At 38.8% G+C, this 25,863-nt stretch overlaps 1 protein-coding gene across 4 annotated transcripts in view; it reads left to right on the forward strand.

Moving 5' to 3' along the window:
- The window catches only part of EFR3A (EFR3 homolog A), a 105,980-nt gene that overhangs the window by 49,086 nt on the left and 31,031 nt on the right, over positions 1–25,863 (forward strand). For all 4 annotated transcript variants that reach the window (XM_058699097.1, XM_058699096.1, XM_058699095.1 and 1 more), the window contains 9 exons: positions 4,090–4,239; positions 4,807–4,944; positions 7,946–8,024; positions 12,373–12,508; positions 14,180–14,347; positions 19,713–19,827; positions 21,042–21,093; positions 23,857–24,029; positions 24,470–24,545. In XM_058699097.1, coding sequence (XP_058555080.1) covers positions 4,090–4,239; positions 4,807–4,944; positions 7,946–8,024; positions 12,373–12,508; positions 14,180–14,347; positions 19,713–19,827; positions 21,042–21,093; positions 23,857–24,029; positions 24,470–24,545 — 1,087 coding nt within the window. The remainder of the gene's footprint in view (positions 1–4,089; positions 4,240–4,806; positions 4,945–7,945; positions 8,025–12,372; positions 12,509–14,179; positions 14,348–19,712; positions 19,828–21,041; positions 21,094–23,856; positions 24,030–24,469; positions 24,546–25,863) is intronic.

The raw sequence follows: 25,863 nt of genomic DNA on the forward strand, positions 1-25,863 counted from the left end.
CGGCTCCCCATGGGGCTGTCCACCCTACTTTGCTCAGCTTCCTGCCCACATGTCACCTCCTCAGGAGAGTCCTCCCCTGCTTACCTTTTACTTACTAAATATCAACCCTCCCATCCCATTCCCGGTTCCTCTTTTCTCTTCTTTTCATCTCGGTTCTGTTCCTCCATAGAGTATGAATTCCAGGAGGACGGAGTCCTTGCTTTGAGGGCTGTTCTATCACTAGCACTTTGCATAGTGCTGAGCACACAAGGGGCTCTCGATAAGTACTGTTTGAAGGAATACGTAAGTGAACTGAATGAATGAATGTCTGTTACTGAATGTTGTCAGTCTGAAGTTATCATAACAACCGATTTGGGTGTTTTTAAACATTTCTTCTAGATACTTCCTAGTAATCTGGAATCAAATACTTCTCTACAAACACAGTCTATAGATTGATATTTATGTGGAAATGAGAAGCTTTAAAGTTAATAATTACAATCAAAATGACCTTGGTAAATACATAAAGTAGTTTGAGCTTTACCATACTACACTGATACAGACTAACCCGAATTCAGACAGTTATTATAGGCAGTTTATAGTCAAGATTCAGCTCGTTTGTAATTTTTACTTTTAAAATAAGTGAATGTGTGAAAATATAAGGAACTAGCTTTTAGTGTGCATGCTATATTGTTTACACAAACCAAAACAAATGTGAGAAGTTATTTTAACTTGGAGAAAGAAAGCTGAGGTGATTTAATAGCTCTTATCAGATACAAACATGCTGTCTGACACACTGTATGTGTAATTCTTCCTCAGTTTAGTATTGGCCATTTAGAGTTGCTGCTGTACCTTTATTAGGAGTGTAAAGCCTTAGAAAGGTAGAGATAACTGTAATCGTCTTGTTAATTTCCTCTTTCTTCCAACCACGATTAAAATCTTTTTTTTTTTTCTACCTGAAGGACATTTAAAAAGTGTTTTATAACATTTGTCCCTGTTCTCAGAGACTGACATTAACTTGTTAATGGGGCAAAAAGTTATAGATTGGCTAAAGAAAAGGACACTTTTTTTCAAGATTTGGCCCATTTTGTTTTCTTTTAAAATAAAGTAAATTTGCATAATGCAGAATTTTTTTGGTTTGGTATTATAAATATTAGTAACCTCTACACAGACATTTCTCAAATTTTGGTTGAAGTGAATTTTACGCATAAACTAGGTGAAATGTGTTTGTGATATCCATAATATTTATGAAAGGGTACATTTAAGAAGTTCAAAAATTTATTATTTATGGTGTCTTATTTTTAAGTATTTACTGCCCCCTAGTGAAAGATTTTGTCTTGTGAACATATTTTCACATAACATTTTTCTTTAATATTTACGAAAAGAAATTTGAAGTTTTGTAAATACAAGTGAAAAGCCTTGGGGTACATTTTTCTAATTCTGGGTCTTTCCAGAATTATATGATATTTGAAATTCCACAGTGACATTCCGTTTGAATCCTGAAACAGGGTTTGATTTTTTTTTTTTTTTTTTTTGCCGCAAGTAAAAGTCCTTTTTACTTTTTTAGGGTTTTTTTAGGCATATTAGTATTCCTATTCAGCTTCTCGCGTAGTTACTTATAATTTCCTTTATTTTTAGCAAAACTGTATCAAATAGAATTCAAGGGGGCTAGAATATGGGGCTGAACACTCAGGATTTTCTTAAGATATTTGCCTTGTAGACATGGTTCCCACCGGTAAAGTTGTACATCGTAATCGTAAGCTCTAATTTCCTGAGCAACCTTCAGTTAAGGGTGCAATCGTCATCATCGTCATCAAAATGATGAACAGTAGTAGGGGCAGCTAACACTTACCGGGTAACTACCGTGTGCCAATTTACTTAACATTTTATCGGCTAAACACGGTATGTGAATGAACTCCTTTAGATCCTTGTAACATTCCTGTGCCCCAGGCAAGTTCTGTTGTACTGATAGGGAACCTATAAAATTCCTTTAAGGTCAAGGCTGGTTAGGCCAGATCTAGATCCGAATGGGAGGCCAGCTGTGTAGCTGTAGCCGCCTCCTTTGAATAAGGGCATCGCCATCTGCTGGCTCTTGCTGTGTCCCGAGGCACCGACCCCCCCTCCTCCTGGCGTCCTGTTTGTTGCTGTGCTCCGTCCCACCCTTGCTCGGTCTTCTCATCAGCGGGGGGGGGGGGGGGGGGGGGGGGGGGGGTAGCAGCAGGCACACGAAGCAGACACTGTGGTAGTAATGCTGGGCTTGCCCACTTGTCGTAGCTCTGTAAGAGTCTCTCGAGACTTTGTTTTAGAGAGTGGCATGTGTAGGTACAGCTTTGAAATAGGCAAAATCTTTTTTTTTTTTTAATTAAAAAAAATGTTTTATTTATTTTGGGGGCGGAGAGTGAGCAGGAGAGGTGCAGAGAGAGGGGAGTACACAAAATCCGAAGCAGGCTCCAGGCTCCAAGCTGTCAGCACAGAGCCCGATGCGGGGCTTGAACTCATAGACCTTGAGATCATGACCTGAGCCGAAGTCGGACGCTCAACTGACTGAGCCACCCAGGCACCCTGGCAAAATCTGTCTTTATGTCTCCTGTTCACTCTCTTATCTGCTCAGTATCCTGTTCTCCATCTGCCATTCCTGAATGCCTGTGTTATATCCCCATGGCTTTGTAAAGCGGGGTCACCCCCTTCCCGGTATCTTTCATTCTTTAAAACCTACAGCTTTTGGAAGACTGCTGACTGAGCTGAATAAATCTCTGTTGATGAGTATTTCCAGTAGTAGCAAAAAAGGAAGTAAATAACAGTCAGACTGGGCCCAAAGGAAGTTGTTTTTGAGCAGTTGGGTGACCAGGTTAGCACTGTTTGTGAGATTTTTCCTCCTCAGCTTTTGTATCCTATTTTCTGGTCATTTTTCTTCTCATTCTTAAATCTAAAGGCTTTTTTTTTTTTTTTTTTCAACGTTTATTTGAGATGGAGAGAGTGCAAGCGGGAGAGGGGGTGGAGAGAGAGGGAGAGAGGATCCCAGCAGGCTTCACTTTGTCAGCGCAGAGCCCGAGGTGGGGCTGCAGCTCACAAATGGTGAGATCATGACCTGAGCCAAACTCAATCTACTGAGCCATCCAGGTGCCCCCAATAGGATTAAAAAAAGAAATAATTAAGAGTGAGGAAGAGCTTGAGGAAGTTGAGGGTTGTGTGTGGGGAGGGGAAGGGAAGGCAGCCATCTCGCACTGTGTGGGTAGATCTTCAGTCACCCATGGACGGGATGTGTTTAAAATGGCTGAGCTGTTTGTACTCGTGTCATGATAGCTCTCATGTGTCACAATACCTTTATGGGAACCAGCTTAGTTCTCTATCTCCCTGGACTGCAGGAAGGGAGAGGCCCTTTGGGAGAAACCCTGAACAGGTCTGAGGAAGCGCTGAAAGGTGTTCAGGAAGAGAGAAATCCTGTTTTCACTCAGCTTCTGAGATTTCTAGGCAAAAAAGGAAAAGAATCTAGTTCACATTAGTTTGGATTATTGTTGTCCCTTAGGAAGGCCTAATGCTTTTTGATTGCATTCTTTTTTATTGAAAAATAATACATAGACTTGATATTAGTATATCTTATAGTCCCTTTAAACTTTAAGTGCAGATTTTAAAAAGATGTTATTCAAAGTAAATCTTGGGGTGCCTGGCTGGCTCAGTTGGTAGGGCACGAGACTTGATCTTGGGGTTGTGAGTTCGAGCCCTGCATTGGGGCTAGACATTACATTAGTAAATTAAAAAAACCAAAAAAATAAAGTAAATCTTTTTTGGAACTGCCATACCTCTGTCTTAGATTTTTGAGATTTTGATTTTTTAGATTGATTGTATTATTTTCATTTTGTTGACTTGAGATAATATTTACTTGGTTTTGATTCTTTTAACTAGACAGCCAGAGCAGACTTATTTAAATAACTTTTTTGGGAGGTGCCTGCAAGGAGCCTGCTTGGGATTCTCTTTCTCCCTCTCTGCCCCTTCCCCATGCACGTTTGCTCTCTGTCTCTCTCTCTCTCCCCCCCTCTCTCTCAAATAAATAAACTTTAAAATGTTAAAAATAAATCATTTTTTTCATGACTCATTTTTTTTTCTTTTTTGTAGAATCCGAATTGCTGGAATCAGGGGTATTCAGGGAGTGGTTCGCAAAACAGTTAATGATGAACTTCGGGCTACCATTTGGGAACCCCAGCACATGGACAAAATTGTTCCGTCCCTGTTATTTAACATGCAGAAGATAGAAGAGGTTGACAGGTATTTAATAAAGATTTTCAGATTGAGGGTATGTTACTTTTGTACATGTGCATGTGTGCTTGCTTGCCCGATAAGAAAGTTGTGTCTTTAGTGTTACATAAAGAGTGGTCTCATAAATGTGAGGGAGTTTAAATACGTGCTCTTTTGAAAAATTACTCATCTTTAGTGATCACATTAGGCTTAGTGGACCACAGATTATTACTCATACACGTAAGGTTTTCTTTCTTTTAGAATAAATTTACACTTGCTGCTTATTATTGAGCATCCAGTCATACTAAAAGCTGCAAGTGTGAGAAGTAGAAGTTCTAGCCGAACATCTGTTATTCTGTAGACCCCCAGGATGCTCTAGGGGGTTAGATCTAACCAAAATAATAATGGTAACGATAACCGCTGTTCACCATTTTAAACAAAAGGTTAGGCTGGGTTTATTTCCTTTATTCTTCTAAGATATTTGGGGATACAGAGAAGACATTTGCACGTTGCCGAGGACTCAAGTCTGTTAGCTGTTAACAACTAGTGTCGGAATTCTTGCATACGGTTTTCTTCATTTCTCCTTTTCTCCTCCAGTCGCATAGGCCCTCCTCCTTCTCCTTCTGCTGCTGACAAAGAAGAGAACCCTGCCGTGCTGGCTGAAAACTGCTTCAGGGAGCTGCTGGGTCGAGCGACTTTTGGGAATATGAATAACGCTGTTAGACCAGTTTTTGCGTAAGGAGTTGATATTGTCCTGGTTATTTGTGATCGTGCCGTGTCAATTCTGTGCTAATTCGCTTACAGAGGACACATTTTGCTGGCATGAGTGCGTTACTGGTGGAAAGTGTAGCACTGTGGGAGGGGTATAGGCGTGAGTCGGCCGCCGTATTTTTGAGTGCCGTTCCAGCACTGTACCAGCCTTTCCCCTGAAAAATGAAATCCAGTCAGTGCTTGATGTTATATGCATCATTCGTTGTGAATTTTTCTCCCAGGCCTTGAGATGCATATGCAGAGTAAAATATTCAGCAGTGTCCAAATGTGATGTACCTCTTTTTGGTAACTTCTGTGGTCATTTTTCCTAGTCCCTGGTTCTGTTTCATGGCTTGCTTTTTCCCGGGGCTGGATTGCCTTAGTGCACATGCTCTTCTCTAAATTTCATCTTACACCTGGTGACTGGTCAGAGCAGGACTATTAAATATCTCATGGGTACTTAGACTCTCCCCCTAGGGAAAATACACATGTGAACTTTGAGTTTCTCCACAGAAACATTATCGCTTAAGCCTTGTTGTCAGGCCTTCGTACGGTCATCGGATGATAGATCTACTGTATAATAGGCTGTGTAATTTCTGGCCGTGTTTGCTAGTCTTTTGTTCATCGTTTGCCTCATCCTTTTCCCTTCCCAACTAATGTCTTCAGAGACATTATTTGACTACCGATTAGACTATGGTATTAGACATTATACAGACTACTGGAACACATGGAATTCTTTATTAAAGGCAAATATTTAGGTTAAAGTTGAGCTTTAGTTAATAAGAGTCTATAAACCACGAAATTGTACTAAAAATCATAGAATCATTAGATTTCCAAAGGGATCTCTGATTCTTCCACTGCCTGAAAAAGAAAAATTGAGATTTTGTGTTTAATGACTCTGTGGACATATGGAAATGCTACTGAGGAAATAATCAAAATGATGTCAGCTGTAACTAAAGGCAGATTTACTGTTCAGTATCCAGACATGCTGATTTAATAACGGAATTCTGGTTTTTATGTTAATACTCTTATTAAGTGAGAGGTAATCTATAAGGCCTTAAAAATCTAGAGAGTGATCGTAGAAGAAAGAAGCTACTAAATTAACTGTACTTGAGTTGGGTAACCTGAAGTGGGGTTTATTTTTAGTATGTAGAACTTAGTGGACTTAAATCCTGATCAAATGTTAGTTAATTAAGTTTTTAATTAAATGTTAATTATATATTAGCTATTAATTAGCTAATTAAATAGTAAATGCCTAAGATACCATGTATTTGGGGGAATAGATACATAAATAAAACTGTCCTCGTCTTCAGCAAATTTTTTTTTAAGTTTATTTTGAGAGAGCGCTCTCACGCACACGTGTGTGCACAGGGGAGAGGCAGAGAATCTTTTTTTTTTTTTTTTTTTTAATTTTTTTTAAATGTTTATTTTTGAGAAAGAGAGAGAGAGAGAGAGTGCACGCGAGTGGGAGAGGGGCAGAGAGAGGGAGGGAGACACAGAATCCGAAGCAGGCTCCAGGCTCCCAGCTGTCAGCACAGAGCCCTATGTGAGGCCCAAACCCAGAAACCTCGAGATCATGACCTGAGCCATAGTTGGTTTAGGTCTTCTCCCTTTTTACTTCCTGGCTCCTGAGCTCTCTAACGCATCATTCATTCCTTTGCTTCTCTGTGCTGTTTTCTAAGGTACTTTTCCAGATTTGCTCACGAATTCTCTCTTCCTGCCTAATTTGCTGTTTAAACTGGTATTTGGTTGTTTTTTTGTTTTTTTTTTTTTTCAAATCTGCCTGTCATCTTTGGTAGAGTTTTATTCAGTTGTCAAATTTTTGTCACCTTTTTTTTTCTTTTTTTTTACTCTTTCAACCTCAAAGTGAACTTATTTTAAATTTCGAATCCATTAATTCCAGTGATACCTCCAGTCCTCAAAGATGAGACTCTGCCTCTCCTTCAAAGTGGCTCTTGAAATCCTAAGTTTGAGCTCACATTCAATGTAACTTTTATTTGTGGGACTTCTTTGAAGCCTGGATTTGTGGTGTTTCCTCCATAAGAGGCTTTATTTTGCTTCTGCTGAAGGCGCAGGCACAGGTGTTCTGCAGGCATCACTTTGAACTACATCCCTCAGTTTTTTGATCCACATGGATATCGTGAATTCTGGTAAACCACAGTGAAAGCCTGAGTACTGGGTGTATGGTTGAGTTCTTTGGAGAGAATTCTATGGTTCCCCTCAGAGCCAAGGCCAATGCGTGCTAGTTTCTCGATAGTTTTCTACAACAGAAAGTTCCCTGAGGCTGTCATCATTTAGGGGTCCTAAAACGATGCAGGGATTTCTGGTCTAATGGCTTGCCTTTCCTGAGTGGGCCCTAAGCTTGCTCTCCGGTCTCCTGTGTATATAACCCTTTACGTCACTAGCTGTCAGCCACCAGAGATCTAGGATACACCTAGGACAGCTGCTGACTTCACTGTAACTTAACCTCTCCAGATTCTTGCCTTCTGCGGGGTTTGAACTGAGGGACTTTCCTTTCTTGCCAGCTCATCTAGGTATTTCAGAGTCCTATATTCCAGCCTTTTTATTTATTTATTTTTTTTTCAACGTTTTTTATTTATTTTTGGGACAGAGAGAGACAAAGCATGAACGGGGCAGGGGCAGAGAGAGAGGGAGACACAGAATCGGAAACAGGCTCCAGGCTCTGAGCCATCAGCCCAGAGCCCGACGCGGGGCTCGAACTCACGGACCGTGAGATCGTGACCTGGCTGAAGTCGGACGCTTAACCGACTGCGCCACCCAGGCGCCCCTATATTCCAGCCTTTTATTGTTGTTGTTTTATGAAAGGGTCTGGCAGTTGGGGAAAATGTATCGTATTTCTGAAAATGGAGACATGAACTTTCTTTTAGATAGTATTCTTATGATAAGCTTTGCATATTGTCAGCTTCTAGAGGAAGAAAGCAGAATCAAAAAAAGAAACTCTTAAACTGACTTTCTTTAATTACAGGCATTTAGACCATCACAAACTATGGGATCCCAATGAATTTGCAGTTCACTGCTTTAAAATTATAATGTATTCCATTCAGGTAAGAATTGGTTAAGTATTTATCATATTTATATAAGTAATTTTGTTTTTGTATTGATAAGCGTACCATTAGAGGTAGGTATACAACGTGTTCTTAGTTTCGTTTTTTTATCTTTTTAATTTACCACTTATTTTCTTATTTGTCAAGATGAAAAGATATTTAATAAAAAGTAACATATCTTGTGATGATGTTTATGGTGCATATATTTAAATGTATTCTGTATTTATGTTTCACTGATAAACTGGTAATGGAATTGAAATTCATTACAGCAGCATATAGCTGGTAATAATCACTAGCATTTATTGAGTTTATACTGTTAGGATAGTGCATGTATCAACTCCTCCAGCCTTTATAGAACCTGACGATGAGACACTCGACTCGACTGCAGAGGACTACACCTTAGATTTCCCCAAAACCTGAACAGACCCAGGTAACTGTTAATTCAAGTGGGGATTTTAAGTCTTTTTTTTTTATTTTTTACACAATCCGCATTTTTTTCTGTTTTAAAAAGTCACCCTTAATTCAAAAGAGATACGGTAGTAAGAAGCAGCATAGCTTTTACTGTAGGTCATACAAATATTTGCATCCTAGATGTGCTCTTTACTGGTTGTGTGAACTTGGGCAAATTGTTCAGTCCCTCTGAGTTCTAGGTTTCTCGTTTCTGAAACAAACAAAAATTATATTCAGGCACCGAATAATTCATTTATATTTTAAAATAGAAGTACCATTTATGAAGTGCTGGCTGTACTGTGTCCTGTGACTCTGCCAGTAACCTATATGCTGTCGTTTGATCCTCATTTTGTACAGCAGTAGGTATTGTTACTATCCCTCCTTCGCAGATCAGAAAACTAATCTTTCGAGAGGTCAGATACCTCACCCATGGGCACGCAGGTAGAAAGTGAGGTCAGGATTGAAATTGTGGCCATTCTGTTCCACAAGTTTTGGTCTAAATCAACCAACCATGAAGTTAAAGTTAGCATTCCAAATGTGAGTTTTCGGTAAGTGGTAGTTACAATAAAGCTGGTTGGGGTGTGGTAGGATAATTTTAAAAATTTATTTTCTGCTTTTATTGGGTTGTAATTGATATATAACGTCGTGTAAGTTTAAGGTGTACAACATAACGATTGGGTATACGTATATATTGTAAAATGATTACCCCTGTAGTTTATTCAAGATCCATTGCCCCACATAGTGTTTTTTCCATCTTGTGAGAACTTTCTTGTAACATTTTATTATTTTTTATTTATTTTTTTTTAAAGTTTATTTATTTTGAGAGAGAGCAGGGAGGGGCAGAGAGAGAGGGAGAGTGAGGATTCTAAGCAGGCTGTGCACGGTCAGCGCAGAGCCCGATGTGGGGCTTGAACTCACAAACTGTGAAATCATGACCTGAGCTGAAATCAAGAGTTGGACGCTTACCCAACTGAGCCACCCAGGCGCCCCTTATCAGAACTTTTGAGATTTTTTTAATTTAATTACTTAGTAGGTTAGAAGTTGATCTGACAATCTGTGGACATAATTAAGACTATTCTCCTGGTCTTTTGTAGTCTTGTATTTCTTCATTTGCCCTCCTCGTTCACATTTTGTTATTAAATTGTTTTTTGCAAGAAGTAAATTAATAAAGAGAAAAAAACTTAGGGAATTCAATGAACACTTGCTGATTAAATGTTAAGAAACTGCTGACCCGCAGCATATTTTTGGAAATAGCCGTAAGTATAGCATATGTTTTATGAAGTCCATTAATCAAAAATTAAATGGTCGTACCTAGTAGAATGGGAATTTGTTTAATAAAACTATCCTGATATAATTAAAACTTCTGGTAAAATTGTTTTCATTGCTGTTTACCTTAGAATTGTTTATAGGAATCATTCTTAGGTGACATTTCAAACTCTTTCCGTAAAATATTAAACTAGCTAGTCTGACCAGAGTTCATATTCTTAAGGGGTTACAATAGATGTAGTTTCAAATAGTTTCACGTATAGTAGGACATTTGTAGTAAAGGGAGAATATTTAAAGCTCATCTTCTGTTCTAAATTGACTTGTTAAAGGTAATAAGATGTGGTGATTAAGAACCAGGCCCTGAAGTTGGACCAAGATCCACAGCTCGGCCTCCTTAGCGTTTCTGTGTGACCTGCTTCACTCGCGCCGTAAAGTGCACCGAGTGATTGGATTTGGCTGCTTCCTGGTGCGGTAAAATGTGATAACACATATCCGGTGTTTAGAACAGTGCCTGGCACCTGCTGCTGAATCAAGTGTTTTCTGTTGTCATTATTGTTACGCTTAATGTTGTAATAATATGTGATCCCACGAGTCACCAATTAAATGGTGGTAGTGGCTAGATTGAGCACATTTCCTGTGATAGACACAATTTTAGGTTCTTTACACAAACAAACTCATTTAAGTGCCACAGCAGTCCTATGAAATAACTGTTTTTATTTTCTAAATATTGTAGGTGAGGAAAACTGAGGTACGGAGAGGTGAAGTAGTCCTCTCTCTTTTTTTCTTAAAGTTTGAGAGAAGGAGCGAGCAGGTGTGGGCACACAAGTGGGGGAGGGCAGAGACAGAGAATCCCAAGCAGGCTCCGCGCTGTCCATGCATAACCCGCAGCCCATCACAGGGCTGAATCTCACGAACGTGAGATCATGACCGGAGCCGAAATCAAGAGTCGGATGCTCACTAGGCCACCCCAGCCCCCGGACGTAGGTGCCCCAAAGTAGTCCTCTCTTAAGTTATAAGCTATTAAGGTATAAAGTGATGGAGCCTGAATTTGAATTTGGGCAAATCTGACACATTTAGCCACTCTATCCTGTTGCTTCTTAAAGCTACTCATACATTAACATTGTTGTAAAATTCCCTGTGAGGTGAGTTGTGTGGCAGGTACGCGATAGCCCAGTAAACCAGCGTCAGAAACTTACGACGCGAAGTGTAATCCACCGCATTGCTGTTTGTGCTCCTTTTCCAAGGTGGTATTCGCAAGCGGTTGTGAACAGGTGCTTTGCTTGGCTTTGCTTAGAATAGCCCTGCTTTATGTGGTGATTAATACTCACTCTCTGAAGTGTCCGGGTTTGGACAGATCAAATTGCCGTCCTGTTTATAAGACAAACTCTTCCTTGAGTGAGCTTCATTTATCAGAAGCACCCAGCTTCCCGCGTGAGAAGTTCACTTTTGTGTTTTGCGTAAGTTTTGGTGTTCCTCTGTTTTAACACAGCAAAAAGTAAAGGTGAAAATGTTTACCTTGGGTTGTTGTGAAAGTAGATGTGTTGTGACAGAAATGCCAGAAATACTTGGAGACGAATTCGGTTTTATTGATAGAGATGAAGAAGGTTTTTTTTGTTGTTTTTTTTGTCTTTTGCTTTTGAGCAGAGTAGCCATAATGTGGGGCTAACATAATACTGCTTATTAGTATAAAACCACCCATTCCAAAGGAGGAAAAGGTGACCAGTCTGAAAATTCAGAGAGTGGTGAGGCCTATCAGAAGGCAAACACAGGCCAGGAGATTCAGGGCCATAGTCCTTTTTATTTGTTTGTTTTTGTTTTTTTACAACTTGGTGGTAGACCCACTCATGACTCCTGGGTATAGTTACTAATTTAAAAAAACACAGCTTTGCTACTCTGTTAAACAACAACAAAAAAAAGAAATCGAAGAGTATGTAGTTAAACACTTTCTATATATTCTATTTTAGATTTAAATCTCAGTAGCATTCATTGTGATTGATCAGATTTATCTGTGATAAAATTTCCTTTGTAAATTATAAATCGCAAAGCTTCTGATATCTCCTGGATTTAAAGTTAATCAGGTGTACGTTGATAACATTTTCCTTTTGGTACTGGCTTTTGATGAGATGGAAGTTTTGACTGTTTAGCTTTAGATATCCATAAGGAGAAATAATATTTATCGAGTTTGGGTAAGAGAAAAGTGCTATAAATGTCATAATCTTGTTTATTTTTAAATACTGTATTTGTTCTATTGTCAAACTATAAGAGTATATAAATGCCTTTGAAGTTACAGAGAAGTATGAAGAGAATAAAAACCTCTCATGAATCCTGGCTACTGTTGATATTTAGGTGTATATAATTCTAGTTCTCTGTATTTTTAAAGAAACATTAAATTTTATTAAGCATAGTATTTTGCAACTTGTTTTTTTCATCCAGGGAATTATAAATATTTTCCGGTATCCCTCTTTATTCTTAAAAAGCATGGTTTTTAATGGCTCCATATTGTTTCGTAACATGAGTCCCAGCCTCCTGTAATTGGACATTTAAGTGTCACATGGTTTTTCACTCTTTGAGAATTCTGCCAGTGTGCGTATAACTGCTCATACGTTTTTGTCTACTATCTTGCTTCTTTTAGGCTCAGTATTCTCACCACGTAATTCAGGAAATTCTAGGACACCTTGATGCTCGTAAAAAAGATTCTCCACGGGTCCGAGCAGGTATCATTCAGGTTCTATTAGAGGCTGTTGCCATTGCTGCCAAAGGTTCCATAGGTGAGTGTCCACCAAAAAAACCAAAAAGCTCAAATAAAAAAATTAATGCATTAATCTGTTCCAGAGGTTTTTTTAGTAGGTATAGCAGTGTATGGAAGACTCTTTAAAAATACCTTAATGTGTTTTTTTTAATGTTTTTAAATGTGCTGTAATTTCTCTTGAAATTTTGGGGTCGCATGATTCTCAGACTTCTTTAGTGTACATGCGAGCATTTTCTTCCATATCAGCTTCTCCTTCCCTTCTTCCTTTTTTCTAATAAAGATTTTTGAAAACCAATTATATGTTACACGTTTGGGAGGATCTAGGTTTAAGACACGTATGGTTTACTTGGAGTTAGACAACTCTCTCTAAGGCTATAATTCAAGGCAGAATTTGTTCACATACCGTAAGAAAACCAGAATGCAAACCAGGAATGGAAAACAGGTTGGTAAGAGCAAAATCTTATGTAGCCCGTTTGGCTAGAATGTGTGGTAGCATGGAGGAAGTCAGAGAAGTTGCTTTAATGTTGTGGCCAGGTCGTGGACATAATTATACCGTTGATTGATACTCTTAAGAGAATTACTGTAATCATCAAAGATATGTAATAGGATAGATCATCTGGCTGCAAAACGTAGGGCACTTTGGAAATAACAGGTGGTTGTCATCATTGTAGGCACTAGGGAAAGAACTTGACCTTGGAGGGCAGCACAGGAACGGGAATGTAAACAGGATTCAATAACTGACTGACTACAGGGTTAATAAGGAGAAGGGACAGGTCATGTCATTTGAAGAATGGAAGAGTCCATAGTAGAATTACGGAAGTTAGAAGGAGAATCTGGTTATGGTTTCTTTGCTTCAAAATCAAAGTAGAAATACATTAGCTACTCAAAAACTCTAATGCTCATTCAGTGTCAGCTAGGGAGTGGGCCTTTTGGATATGGACTTTTTATTGCTCATCTTGCAATTTATCTCAAAAAGATGAAAGCAGTCGTTTAACTGGAAAGTTACTTAATTTGAAATATTAAATGAAACATATGTTGACTTATCACATTACTGTCTATTATGTACAAGGTACCATGTGCTAAGCTCTGTACATTTAAAGAAGTATTTGAACGTGGCTCCATGTCCTAGATAGAGAACATTGTAATTAAGAGTTGAAGGTGGACATAAAAACACTGATTAAACTATAGTGTGATAGATGCAGTGACACATATGTGCAGAGTATTTATAGAACTGAAAGCAGAGAGCAAATTTCATTGACTTGAATCTGATGAGTTGGCAAGTTTCTAATAATGGAGGCAAATTCCTTCTTCAGCCTCAAAAGTTGCAAAATAAATTTCCAACATTACAGTGGGCTATAGTACCGTAATCCCGTGGATTCTGACACAACAGTTAAGGTAAATATTGTCCTAATACACATTATTTGTCTAGTACACACGATTATATGGATGGAAAGTTTTTGGTAATATTTATATGCACATACACATTTTGTGTGATTTGTACCAGAGGTTCAAACAGTGAGTTGCTCAGAGATGCCCAGTAAATGTTTGCTGGAATAACTAGGAAACTTTCTTATTTAGGTGTTTCTCATTTACTTTTTCACTACTCTGGAAATACCAAAAAATTTGAGAAATAGGAGAATGGTTTCGAGTACATAATACTGGAAAAGCTCACAGTAGTGTTCATTTCCAGGACCCACGGTGCTGGAAGTCTTTAACACCCTACTGAAGCACCTGCGTCTCAGTGTTGAATTTGAAGCAAATGATTTACAGGGGGGATCTGTAGGCAGTGCCAACTTAAACACCAGTACCAAAGACAATGATGAGAAGATTGTGCAGAATGCTATCATCCAAACAATAGGTGAGTACGTTTCACTTTTCAAAACTATCGTGTAAAATCGTGATTAAGAAAGCTCTCGCTGAGAGTGGTCTCTTATGGTACATTAGTCAAAGGTGGATGAATGGGAGCTTAGACTTTTAAAAAACTTTATATTCAGAAAATAAGCAAACATAAGAGTAGGACAAAGAACACTGTATACCCTTTGCTCAGATTCATCTGTTAATATTTTATGCTATTTATTTTACCATTTGCTCTCCCTCCCTGCATTTCTCCGTGTGTGCACACATGCGTGTATATGTGCATATATACGTATATGTCCATATACAAATATAGACCTGTAGAGAGAGGTAGGTACGTACATCCTTGTTTTTTTCCCTAACCCATTAGATATTAAGTGCATATACACTATGGCCTTTTACCACAGAGTATTTTTCCAAAAAGTAAGATATTTTTCTTATATAACCAGAGTACAGTTATTAACGTCAGTAAATTTAACATTGGCGCAGTACTATAATCAAACTTTTATATTTCAGTTTCTTCATTTGACCTAATGTCCTTCAGAGCATGTTTTTCCTTAGGTCTAGGATTCAGCCTAGGATCATAAATTGCATTTATTTGTAATATTTCTTTATTTCCTTTAGCCTGGAACTTTTCATTTATGAAATGTGAGTTTTTAACTGTATACCACCCCCTTTGTAAAAAGAAAAAGAAAATTTCCCATTCAGGTTTGTCCAGTGTTTGCCCATGGTTAAGTTTGTCTGTGCATTCCTGGTTGGATGCTCCATAAGAGAGAAAGTTCTTCTCAGGATGTTACACACAGAGGTGCACAGTGTGCTTTTGCTAGTCACTGGTGATGTTCGTTTTGATCACTCAAGTGTTCTGTCTCTCTGCTCTACGGTTTCCGTTTTTATCCTTGCAAATAATAAACGGTCTCTGAGCATATACTTTTAGACCATGCAGATGTTCTACTTTTCACCCAGACCTCCCCCTGAATTTAGTAACCGTTCATCATTCCTACTGAACCAGTCTTTACCATAATGTTGCAAGTGGATGGTCTGTCAGGTGGCACTCTGTGTTCCGAATTTGGTGAGCGGTCCTTTTTTCTCCCCTGTGTATGTAGGCAGGAGTGCAGGTATTTATATTTTTGTTGGTATGAGCTTACGGACTTGTGTTTTCATGCTGCATAATTCATTCTGTGTTATTACATCTTGGTGCTGAAGTTGTCCCAGATTTGGCCACTGGGAACTCCCCTCTTTCCAGGTCTTTGTACCATCCCATTTCTTTTGAGCACTGCCTTACTGGTTTAAGCTGTTAACAACTCATTCTATATTTCTTGCCCCAGCCATGGAATCCATCATTTCTCAAAGAGCTGTGGTTTCTTTTAGTGAGGAGTGGTATTAGAAACCAAGATCTGATACTCACTGACACCCTGGGCTTTAATTTCATATGTCTGTTGTTGTTGTTGTTGTTGTTGTTGTTGTTGTTGTTGTTGTTGTTGTTGTTAAACATGGTTAATGTACAAAGGGTAAAAGAATAAAGAACTTAAAAAAAAAAAAAAAACCGAAAAACATGGTACACCTGGGTGGCTCAGTTGGTTGAGCGTCCGACTTCGGCTCCTCGTGATCTCACAGTTCGTGAGTTCAAGCCCCACATCGGGCTCACTGCTGTCAGCACAGCACAGAGCCTGCTTGAGATCCTCTGTCCCCCTTTCTCTGCCCCTCCCCCACTTGTGCTCTCATAAATAAATAAATAAATAAATAAAACTTTTAAATAGCCATGAGAATTTTTGGGGGGAAATAAAATGATCTGACTGTATTTAAATACAAAGTAAAGTAAGCAAATTCCTATTCTACTTTAACCTCCTCCTAATATCTTTAGAATTTCCAGATCACGTTTTATTTTTTTTTAATTTTTTTTTTTTTTAAACGTTTTTATTTATTTTTGAGACAGAGACAGAGCATGAACGGGGGAGGGTCACAGAGAGAGGGAGACACAGAATCTGAAACAGGCTCCAGGCTCTGAGCTGTCAGCACAGAGCCCGACGCGGGGCTCGAACTCACGGACTGTGAGATCATGACCTGAGCCGAAGTCGGACACTCAACCGACCAAGCCACCCAGGCGCCCCTCAGATCACGTTTTAATGTAACTGTGTGATTGCTATAATAATTTCAAAATTGAGTTTTGTTTCTGGGACTTAGCACCTAATTTCTGATGGTTACTAATGGTTTCTGCTAAAAATAGAGTCATATATAAATTTATTCTGGAGCCCCGGTTGTGCCTTCTTTCTGGGTAATTTCCCTTAGAGTAGGCTACTTATATTTATAATAGTCCTTTGGAATGTTTAATGCAAAGTTTATTTTTTTTATTTTATTTCTAAAGTTTTATGGACATGCATATGTGCAGTATGGGTCTGCATTCTGCACTTAACTGTTGAGCGTGTATATACACCAGGCCCTGTACTAGGGCTTTGTGACGCATGTGACTCTCCCCTTGTGGTTGAACATGGTTTATCTGTTTGGTGTAGTACCTGTTCCACCTAGCTGTGATTTTATCATGTGCGCGGGAATCGTCTTCATGAGGGCAAGGGCCCATGTGTGTGTCTCATTCAGCACACTGACACATAGTAGGTGCTTAAGATTTTGGGGAGTGAAAAGACCAAATAGAATGGAGGCCAATATTAATTACCATGGCATCTCAATACAGCAGAGACATTCTAGATGTTGCTTAAAGCAGTTTGATCAGTGTATGGTAAACCTAGCTTTTATGGTGACTCTTAAATTTATTTGGCTTGTTTATGGATTTTTAGGATCTATTTTTTTTTTAACATTTATTTGTTTTTGAGAGAGAGGGGGTTGCAGAGTGCGAGCAGAGGAAGGGCAGAGGGACAGAGGGAGACACAGAATCTGAAGCGGGCTCCGGGCTCCGGGCTGTCAGCACAGAGCGCGACGTGGGGCTTATACTCTGGATCCGTGAGATCGTGACCTGAGCCAGAGTGGGACAGTTACCCGACTGAGTCACCCAGGCGCCCCGGATTTTTTGTGATATTTTAAGATAGTATATCAAATCAATTCTTGTTTTCACAGAATTACTTAAATTGTGACTTCTGACTAATTCAGTGTTACTGTTTCACTCTAGAATATTTAATTTATTGTTTTTCAAGTATTTTGTTACAAAATAAATCTACAGCAGACACAAGCAATATTTCTGTGATATAACACATTCAGAATAACATGAAAATTAAAACATGAGAGAAAAGAAATGCAGTGTGGCACGGTGAGTAAGATTTGTATTTAGTCACACTTCTGATTTCCTCAGTATTTTCTTTGAGAAGTTCTCAGTACTCTGGTACTTATCAGGTCACGTGGATCATGCTGTTGGACTAGGGAGCAGGGCTGCTGTGCCTTTGGCACTTGAAAATGTGAGGCTGTTGTCAGCTCCTTTTTTTAATGGTAATCAAGAGTGCAGCTCCCTGCCACGTTCCTCCTGGGGGCCCCTTAGCACTTCTGCTCGGTTCAGATACAAACAGTGGCTACAGAGAATGAGTTCCTTTCGGGACTGTCCTCCCAGTTGAGTATGTTGGAGACTTCCTGCCCTTGTGGTAATGACTGGCTTGCTTGGAACAGAAAATCAGTGTCTGTTTTTGTACGGTGATTAGGAACATATCTAATTGGGTTCTTGGAAAGTTAAAGGACCTTACAGGGAGGGAGGAGAGTGTAATAATAACATGGGCTTTGGAAATGAATAGCCCTCACCCAGGCCTTAATGTTAGGTGTGTAATTTTTTTTTGTTTGAGGGCTAAACCTCTCATTTCCTCATTTCCACGAGAGGCAATGAAGGTTCATAACAGTACCTAGACTCATCAGGTTGTGTGAGGATCCAAATACCTCTTAAATATGTGCTCTTGAAGTATTAGAATGATACACTTTATATAGATTGAGCCGTGTTAAGATCATGAGATTTTTGGGGCGCCTGGGTGGCGCAGTCGGTTAAGCGTCCAACTTCAGCCAGGTCACGATCTCGCGGTCCGTGAGTTCGAGCCCCGCGTCAGGCTCTGGGCTGATGGCTCGGAGCCTGGAGCCTGTTTCCGATTCTGTGTCTCCCTCTCTCTCTGCCCCTCCCCCGTTCATGCTCTGTCTCTCTCTGTCCCAAAAATAAATAAAAAAAAAAAAAAAGATCATGAGATTTTTGATTGCTGAAGTGTATGATAATGGGGAAGGACTTTATCCCCAGATCCAATCAGATGATAAATAGAACAGTTTGAGTTTGCATAGTTTGTAAATTCCAGTAATAGAAACTGAAGAGTTAAATTGAGCAACTGTTCTTCAAGAAATATTAAAAATGAGAAGGTTTTTATAATGATTATGTTGCATTTTAAGAACTGAACAAAACTAGCATGATTTGATACCTGTTCTGGTCTTTCAAAGAAACAACAAAGTTTGAAGTTTGAGCAAGTGATAACTAAATGTCTTACTTAAGTCTTTTAAACTAGGAAGTAAACCATTAAAAGCCACAGCAGATAAATTTAAAATATCCACAAGACCTAAGAGTGCATGAGAAAAATGACAAGTAAATAAGTTATTACTATTTTTTTGCATTAGTTGAGTTATACATATTGAATTAACCCACTGGGTTAAAATGTAAATGTGGTCCTTTGTAATGACATTCTACAACATCTCAGCAATTTTAGGAAGCCAAAGTAGCGACCAAATTTTTTACTTCTTCACCAATATTACCAAAATTGGCCTAATTACTGACTTCCTTACCAGAAAAAGAAGTTAGGCTCACACTATGCAAACAAAAATTTCATCAGAAATACTACCAAAGGGTTTTTTTTTTTTTTTCCGTCCTTTTTCTAAAGGTCCAACTCAAATCGATGATGGTTTGCCACTGTAAACTATATGCAAAAGACTGTCAGACGTTTACTGTTTTATCTAAGTATTACTCTGTACTGCACATCTTCTATACATGATTAAGTGATTTTGGACAAAAGAAATTAGAATACCTTTAGAGTTAGGGGTACCTGGGTGGCTCAGTCAGTTAAGCGTCCGACTTCAGCTCAGGTCATGATCACATGGTCCGTGACTTCGAGCCCCGTGTCAGGCTCTGTGCCTATAGCTCAGAGCCTGGAGCCTGCTTCAGATTCGGTGTCCCACCCACCCTCGCCCCTCACCCTCTCGCACTCTGTCTGTCTCTCTCTCTCTCTCTCTCAAAAATAAAATTAAAAAATTTAAAAAAATAATATTTTTAGTGTTATATGTAACCGAAAGACATTGTTTTACCACATACTGAAAGCTTTGATTAAAAATGTGTTATGATTTTGTATTATGGAAAAATAACCTTTTCAATGTGTAAGATTTATCCTAACTTGATCCTAATATTTTCATAGGATTTTTTGGAAGTAACCTACCAGATTATCAGAGGTCAGAAATCATGATGTTCATTATGGGAAAAGTACCCGTTTTTGGAACATCCACTCACACTTTGGATATCAGTCAACTAGGGTATGATTATGTAGTTTTCCTATGTTCTCAGTCTGTAAATTTTAATTTAATCTTGGGTTTAATTTCATTGTGATGTTATAAAATGGTTTTTTTTAAATCATTAGTAATAAAAATCCTGTGGAAAACATTGTTTTTATGGCACTAGATTGCTAACCAGTTGCATCAACATTGTGTGATTTTAGAATCAGTTTTCAATATATCATACATTCTCAAGTTTTCTATGTCTTATATTGAGTAGGTTGAAGGTTTATTTAGCTTGGACATTGTCTGTGTATCTACGTGATATAGGGTAACACTTCAGATTTCCTGTCATAATTTTAAAGATGAATGTCGCTTTTGCCAGAATGTTGACTTATTCCCAGAATTTTAGAACTGAGAGTGATTTTAAAGATCATATGTTTTGTGTTTTTTTTGTTGTTTTTTTTTTTTTTTTCAACGTTTTTTTTTTATTTTTTTTTATTTTTTGGGACAGAGAGAGACAGAGCATGAACGGGGGAGGGTCAGAGAGAGAGGGAGACACAGAATCGGAAACAGGCTCCAGGCTCCGAGCCATCAGCCCAGAGCCTGACGCGGGGCTCGAACTCACGGACCGCGAGATCGTGACCTGGCTGAAGTCGGACGCTTAACCGACTGCGCCACCCAGGCGCCCCAAAGATCATATGTTTTGGCTTCCTCATTTTATAGTTTGATTTGATTTTACAACATGCTACAGCTTTAGTTTGTAAATATTTGTGTTTTTAATTTAATAAAGAAACGATAGTCTCAATTTGATTTATATTTCTTTGACATTAATTAGATAACCTTTTCCAGTTGTTAGCTCTTTTTTTGAATCATCTGTCCATTCCTGCTTATGGATACATGTTAAATGGTTACTATGTCAGTTATATTCAAGATAAATACATTCTCCAATTTGTAGCATCTTTTAACTGGGGTTGCTTCATTGTGGGCTCATATGGTTGAATATCATTACATTATTGGTCTGTTTTCTTTGAGAGCTAATAGCTTTTTAATTTCTGTTTGAATTTTTGTGTTTGTGTTTTACATAGAACTCTTTAATTTATATGAAATTGACTTGGATATAAAGTGAGCCATGACTTTAGCTAGTATGAAAACAGTCTGTAACCAAAATAGAGTTTTAAAATTAACCAATAAAGGAAATAATGTTAATGTCAATAACTATTAATAAGATAATACCAGTATTTTGTATATCTTAGGGATTTGGGAACCAGGCGGATTCAGATAATGTTGCTGAGATCTTTACTTATGGTAAGGCATTTAAGATAAGTGAAGAATACACTTCCATTATTGAAGAGGTTAAAAGAACAGCTTGGCGTTATCAACATTTTCTTGTACTGTAAGATACTATCTATTTATGGTTAGTCTTTTCCCTATGGCTTATATTCTTAAATATTTTATTTTATTCTTTTACTGTTTATTCCTCACTTCTGTCATCTTATTTTGACCTCCACAATGACAAAACATATAAAGGGTAGAAAGTATTGTGTTTCATACACGAAGATGCTTGGGCCCAGAGGCTTGGAGCTGAAGACTAGAACTTGAATGTGAAACCATGTTCTTGTTACAAATCAGGCCATTTCTTTCGTACACTGACCAAATAATGACTTCTTGTTTGGATAACAATTCAGCTATAAATAGCTAAAAACGAAAAGCATACCTAATATGTGAAGTCCTCTGAATATTTTATAGTAATTATTTTCATCTTTGATTTGACTATCTAGAACAAACTAGGAGCTGATTATTTGGAATGTGTGTCCTTTCCAAATCTTTATCTTTAAAGATCTTTAAAATCTGTTTTAGGAAATCTTCATTATACACATGATCCCATTTTTTAAAAGAAATATTTCATACCTAGAGATTAGGAATATCTTTTGTGTTTCATTTTTAATTCTGGTTATTGTGCTTGCCTTACAGAAGTTTTCAAAATATGCCAACATTTATCAGTCCTTTCATATGTTTTGTGCCTTCTTATTTGTATGCTATTTAAGAACCCTTACCTCCTCGGGGCGCCAGGGTGGCTCAGTCAGTTGGGCGTTCGACTTCAGCTCAGGTCATGATCTCACAGTCCGTGGGTTTGAGCCCTGCATTGGGCTCTGTGCTGACAGCTCAGAGCCTGGAGCCTGCTTTGGATTCTGTGTCTCCCTCTCTCTCTGCCCCTCCCCTGCTCATGCTCTGTCTCTCTGTGTCTCAAAAATAAATAAAAACATTTAAAAAATTAAAAAAAAAAAAAAAGAACCCTTACCCCCTCTTATGATACTAATGCATTTTGTTTATATTTTCTTATAAAAGTTTCTCAAATTTGGCTCTTTTTTTAAAAATTTATTTTGAGAGAGAGAGAAAGTGCATGCTTAAGAGCAAACAGAGGAGGGTCAGAGAAAGAGAGAGAATCTCAGGCAGGATCCATGCTGTCAGAGCAAAGCCCAGTGTGGGGCTCAGTCGCACAAACTATGAGATGATGACCTAAACCGAAATCAGAATCAGACACTTAACCACCTGAGCCACCCAGGTGCCCGTAAAATTTAGTTTTCCATAGCTGCATCTTTGAAGTTGATTTATGTCTGTGATGTGAGACTTGGATATATTTTTAACTTTTCTAGGTGGGTAGCAGTTGTCCTACCAATTTCCTTGCTTACTTATAAAATCACCTCCGTCCGAGGGACGCCTGGGTGGCTCAGTCAGTTAAGCCTCTGACTCCTGATTTCGGCTCAGGTCATAATCTCACAGTTGGTGAGATCGAGCCCAGTGTTGACCTCTGAGCTGAGTGTGGAACCTGCTTGGGATTCTCTCTTTCCTTCTCTTTCCCATGTTCCCCTCTCTCCCTCCCTCTTTCTCTCCCTCCCTCTTTCCCTCCCTCCCTCTTTCCCTCCCTCCTTCCCTCCATCACTCCCTCCCTCCCTCCCTCCCTCTCTCCCTCTCACTGTCTCTCTGTCTCTCTCAATAAATAAATAAACATTTAAAAATAAATAAAATCACCTCAAATTGTAGTAAGTGCCCAAATGTAAATGTCAGATGTTCATATTTGTAATCCTGAATGTAGAGATTCCCCACCTGGAATTTCTTTTGTTTTTAAGCCTTTTCATTAAAAACAAGTACCCTGAATAAATCATCTTGTCTCTGATCCTAATTGTACCACTTAGTCACCCGAATGAATGTCTATGTGGTATGGTTAAAATGTTTAATAGCATTTAAGTATTTTCTCTTTAAAAGCTTTAAATTTGGGGGGCGCTTGGGTGGCGCAGTCGGTTAAGCGTCCGACTTCAGCCAGGTCACGATCTCGCGGTCCGTGAGTTCGAGCCCCGCGTCGGGCTCTGGGCTGATGGCTCGGAGCCTGGAGCCTGTTTCCGATTCTGTGTCTCCCTCTCTCTCTGCCCCTCCCCCGTTCATGCTCTGCCTCTCTCTGTCCCAAAAATAAATAAAAAAAAAAAATTAAAAAAAAAAATAATAAATTTGGAACATGGAGATAACATCTGGAAATGTCAGAGCAAGTAATGAATAAAGTACAGCTTTCCAAAATAAAAATGTATTCCTGTTAACCTAAACTGTTTACTTTAGAAGAAAAATTTGCCAATTTAAATTTAAAATTTTGAGGTCTTACCTGTGCTATTTGCTACCTAATACCTTGTGTCCATTTAGTACTGACTACCTGTCTCATAGATTCTTAACCCTCTCTGAGCCTCTTCTCTTCACCAAACGGGGGTACACACTGATGCCTGCCTCATAGGGATGAGGAGAAGATGAGGTTAATACTCATACAGTGCATCTTTAGATTCGTGCCTGGCACGTGGTAAGCACGTGCTTGTATTAATTTTATTCTCTTCATTATGGTATTTTTGTAAATTCAGTAAAACCCTCACTACCTTAGAAGTTTCCTCTTTGTTTTTCATTCAGGCTTATGTTCATAATTGCTGTTTCCCTAAGTTTATGGTTCTTATAAAACAGTTTGAGCATTTAATCAAAGAAGGATTCATGACAAAGGTTTTTTGTTGCTTTGTTTTTCCTCCCTGTAATCAGGTGACCTCTGGATATAAAGCAAAGACAATTGTTACTGCACTACCTGGGTCTTTTCTGGATCCTTTGTTATCACCATCCCTCATGGAAGACTATGAACTGAGACAGTTAGTCTTGGAAGTAATGCATAACCTCATGGATCGCCATGACAACAGGGCAAAACTTCGAGGGATCAGGTATTGGGCCATTTTGAAATAGGCTTAATGATAATGTTTTTAAATTTAATGTATTTAATATTGTGATTTTTTTCATCTAAGATTTTTAAGATTTATTCAAAGTTTAATTGGTATTGAGGCAATTTATTAATTAAGAGAGCAAATGTTTAAAGGTCTTTTAATGCATTTGCAGAGATCTCGTCTATTAGTAATCGCTAGTCATGTGACTTTTATTTTGGCTTTGCTTTAAACTTAGGAATGACAGGAGTCAAGATGATTTTATGAAATTCCCCTTAATTGAGGTTGGTAATTCAGTAGTATCATTACATATAGGCTTATTTCAAATGCTCATTGAAATGTGTTGAAAAGTTCGAATTCCTAAGTATAACTATGATATGCCCTAGAAGGTACGATTTTATAACTAAATATGCTATTCATGAAAAATGATCTGTTGTCTCTAGAATAATACCAGATGTAGCTGACCTAAAGATAAAAAGAGAAAAAATTTGTAGACAAGACACAAGTTTCATGAAAAAGGTAAGATTATTTTCATAAAAATAATGCATGATATAAGTTATAGCTGTTTGACTTGTTAGGTAGTTATATATTGATCTGTGACCTTAAAAGGAAGCCGTTCAGGTTTGGAGTTGGAAGTCTCAAGCTGCCATCTTTTTTTTTTTTTTTTAAAGTTCATTTTTGAGATGGGGGGAGGGGCAGAGAGAGAAGGAGACACAGAATCCGAAGCAGGTTCCAGGCTCTGAGCTGCCAGCACAGAGCCCAGTGCAGGGCTCAAACCCACAAACTGCGAGATCGTGACCTGAGCCTGAGCCGAAGCTGGATTTTCTGCCCTTCTGAATCATACTTAACTAGATTTTCATTATGATTATTTAAATTTATTTATTTACTTAGAGAGCAAGCGCACGTGCAAGTGGGGGAGGGGCAGAGAGCAAGAAGGAGGGACAGAGAGAGAGAATCCCAAGGAGGCTCTGCACTGCCAGCACGGAGCCCGATGCCGGACTTGAACTCACAAAGCTTGAGATCGTGACCTGAGGCCAAAGTTGGACACTTAACCAACTGAGCCATCCAGGCGCCCCCCGATCACTTAAATTTTGTAGGTTTCTTGGCTGGTAGCTGAATTTAGAAAATCATGACATTAACTTTTAAGTTATTTAGCATAGTGAATAATTTTTCTGTGTATTCTTCATCCAAAGCTTGAGTATTTGCTAGATTCTGAGCTCCACATTGAGAGATACAACAGTCTCCATGACACAAACATGCCAGCTGGCTTCAAGATAATCCCAGTCATGGTGGATAAGTGCTTTGGTCTTTAGAGGTGCAGGGAACAGCAGACAGCCCCATAGGAAGATAGATGCAGACGTCTGTAACACCCGTTCTTTTTTTGGCTCATTACTAGGCCATGCTTTGTCCCTGTCACCATCTTTTGTTTTGCTATTACTGTTGATTGCTGTGTTTCAAGTTAATGCCCCTACAGTTTAAAACTTCATTGAGGGCTCGCTTGCTCTCTCAAAAATAAACAAACATTTTAAAAATTGAAAAAAACCCCTTCATTTGAAAAATGATTTATAGGGGTGCCTGGGTGGCTCAGTCGGTTGAGCGTCCGACTCTTTATCCCTCAGGTCACGATCCCAGGGTCATGGGATTGACCTGTGTCAATCCCTTTGTCAAGCCCTCCTGCTCAGCATGGAGCCTGCTTCAGATTCTTTCTCTCCGTTTCCCCCACTTGCACACGCGCTCTCTCTCTCTCTCTCTCTCTCTCTCTCTCTCGCTCGCTCTCGCTCTTGTTTTCTCCCTCTGCCCGTTTCCCCCACTCACAGATGTGTATGCTCTTTCTAAA

This window comes from Neofelis nebulosa, chromosome 14 (assembly GCF_028018385.1).
Source record: "Neofelis nebulosa isolate mNeoNeb1 chromosome 14, mNeoNeb1.pri, whole genome shotgun sequence".
NCBI lineage: Eukaryota > Metazoa > Chordata > Mammalia > Carnivora > Felidae > Neofelis > Neofelis nebulosa.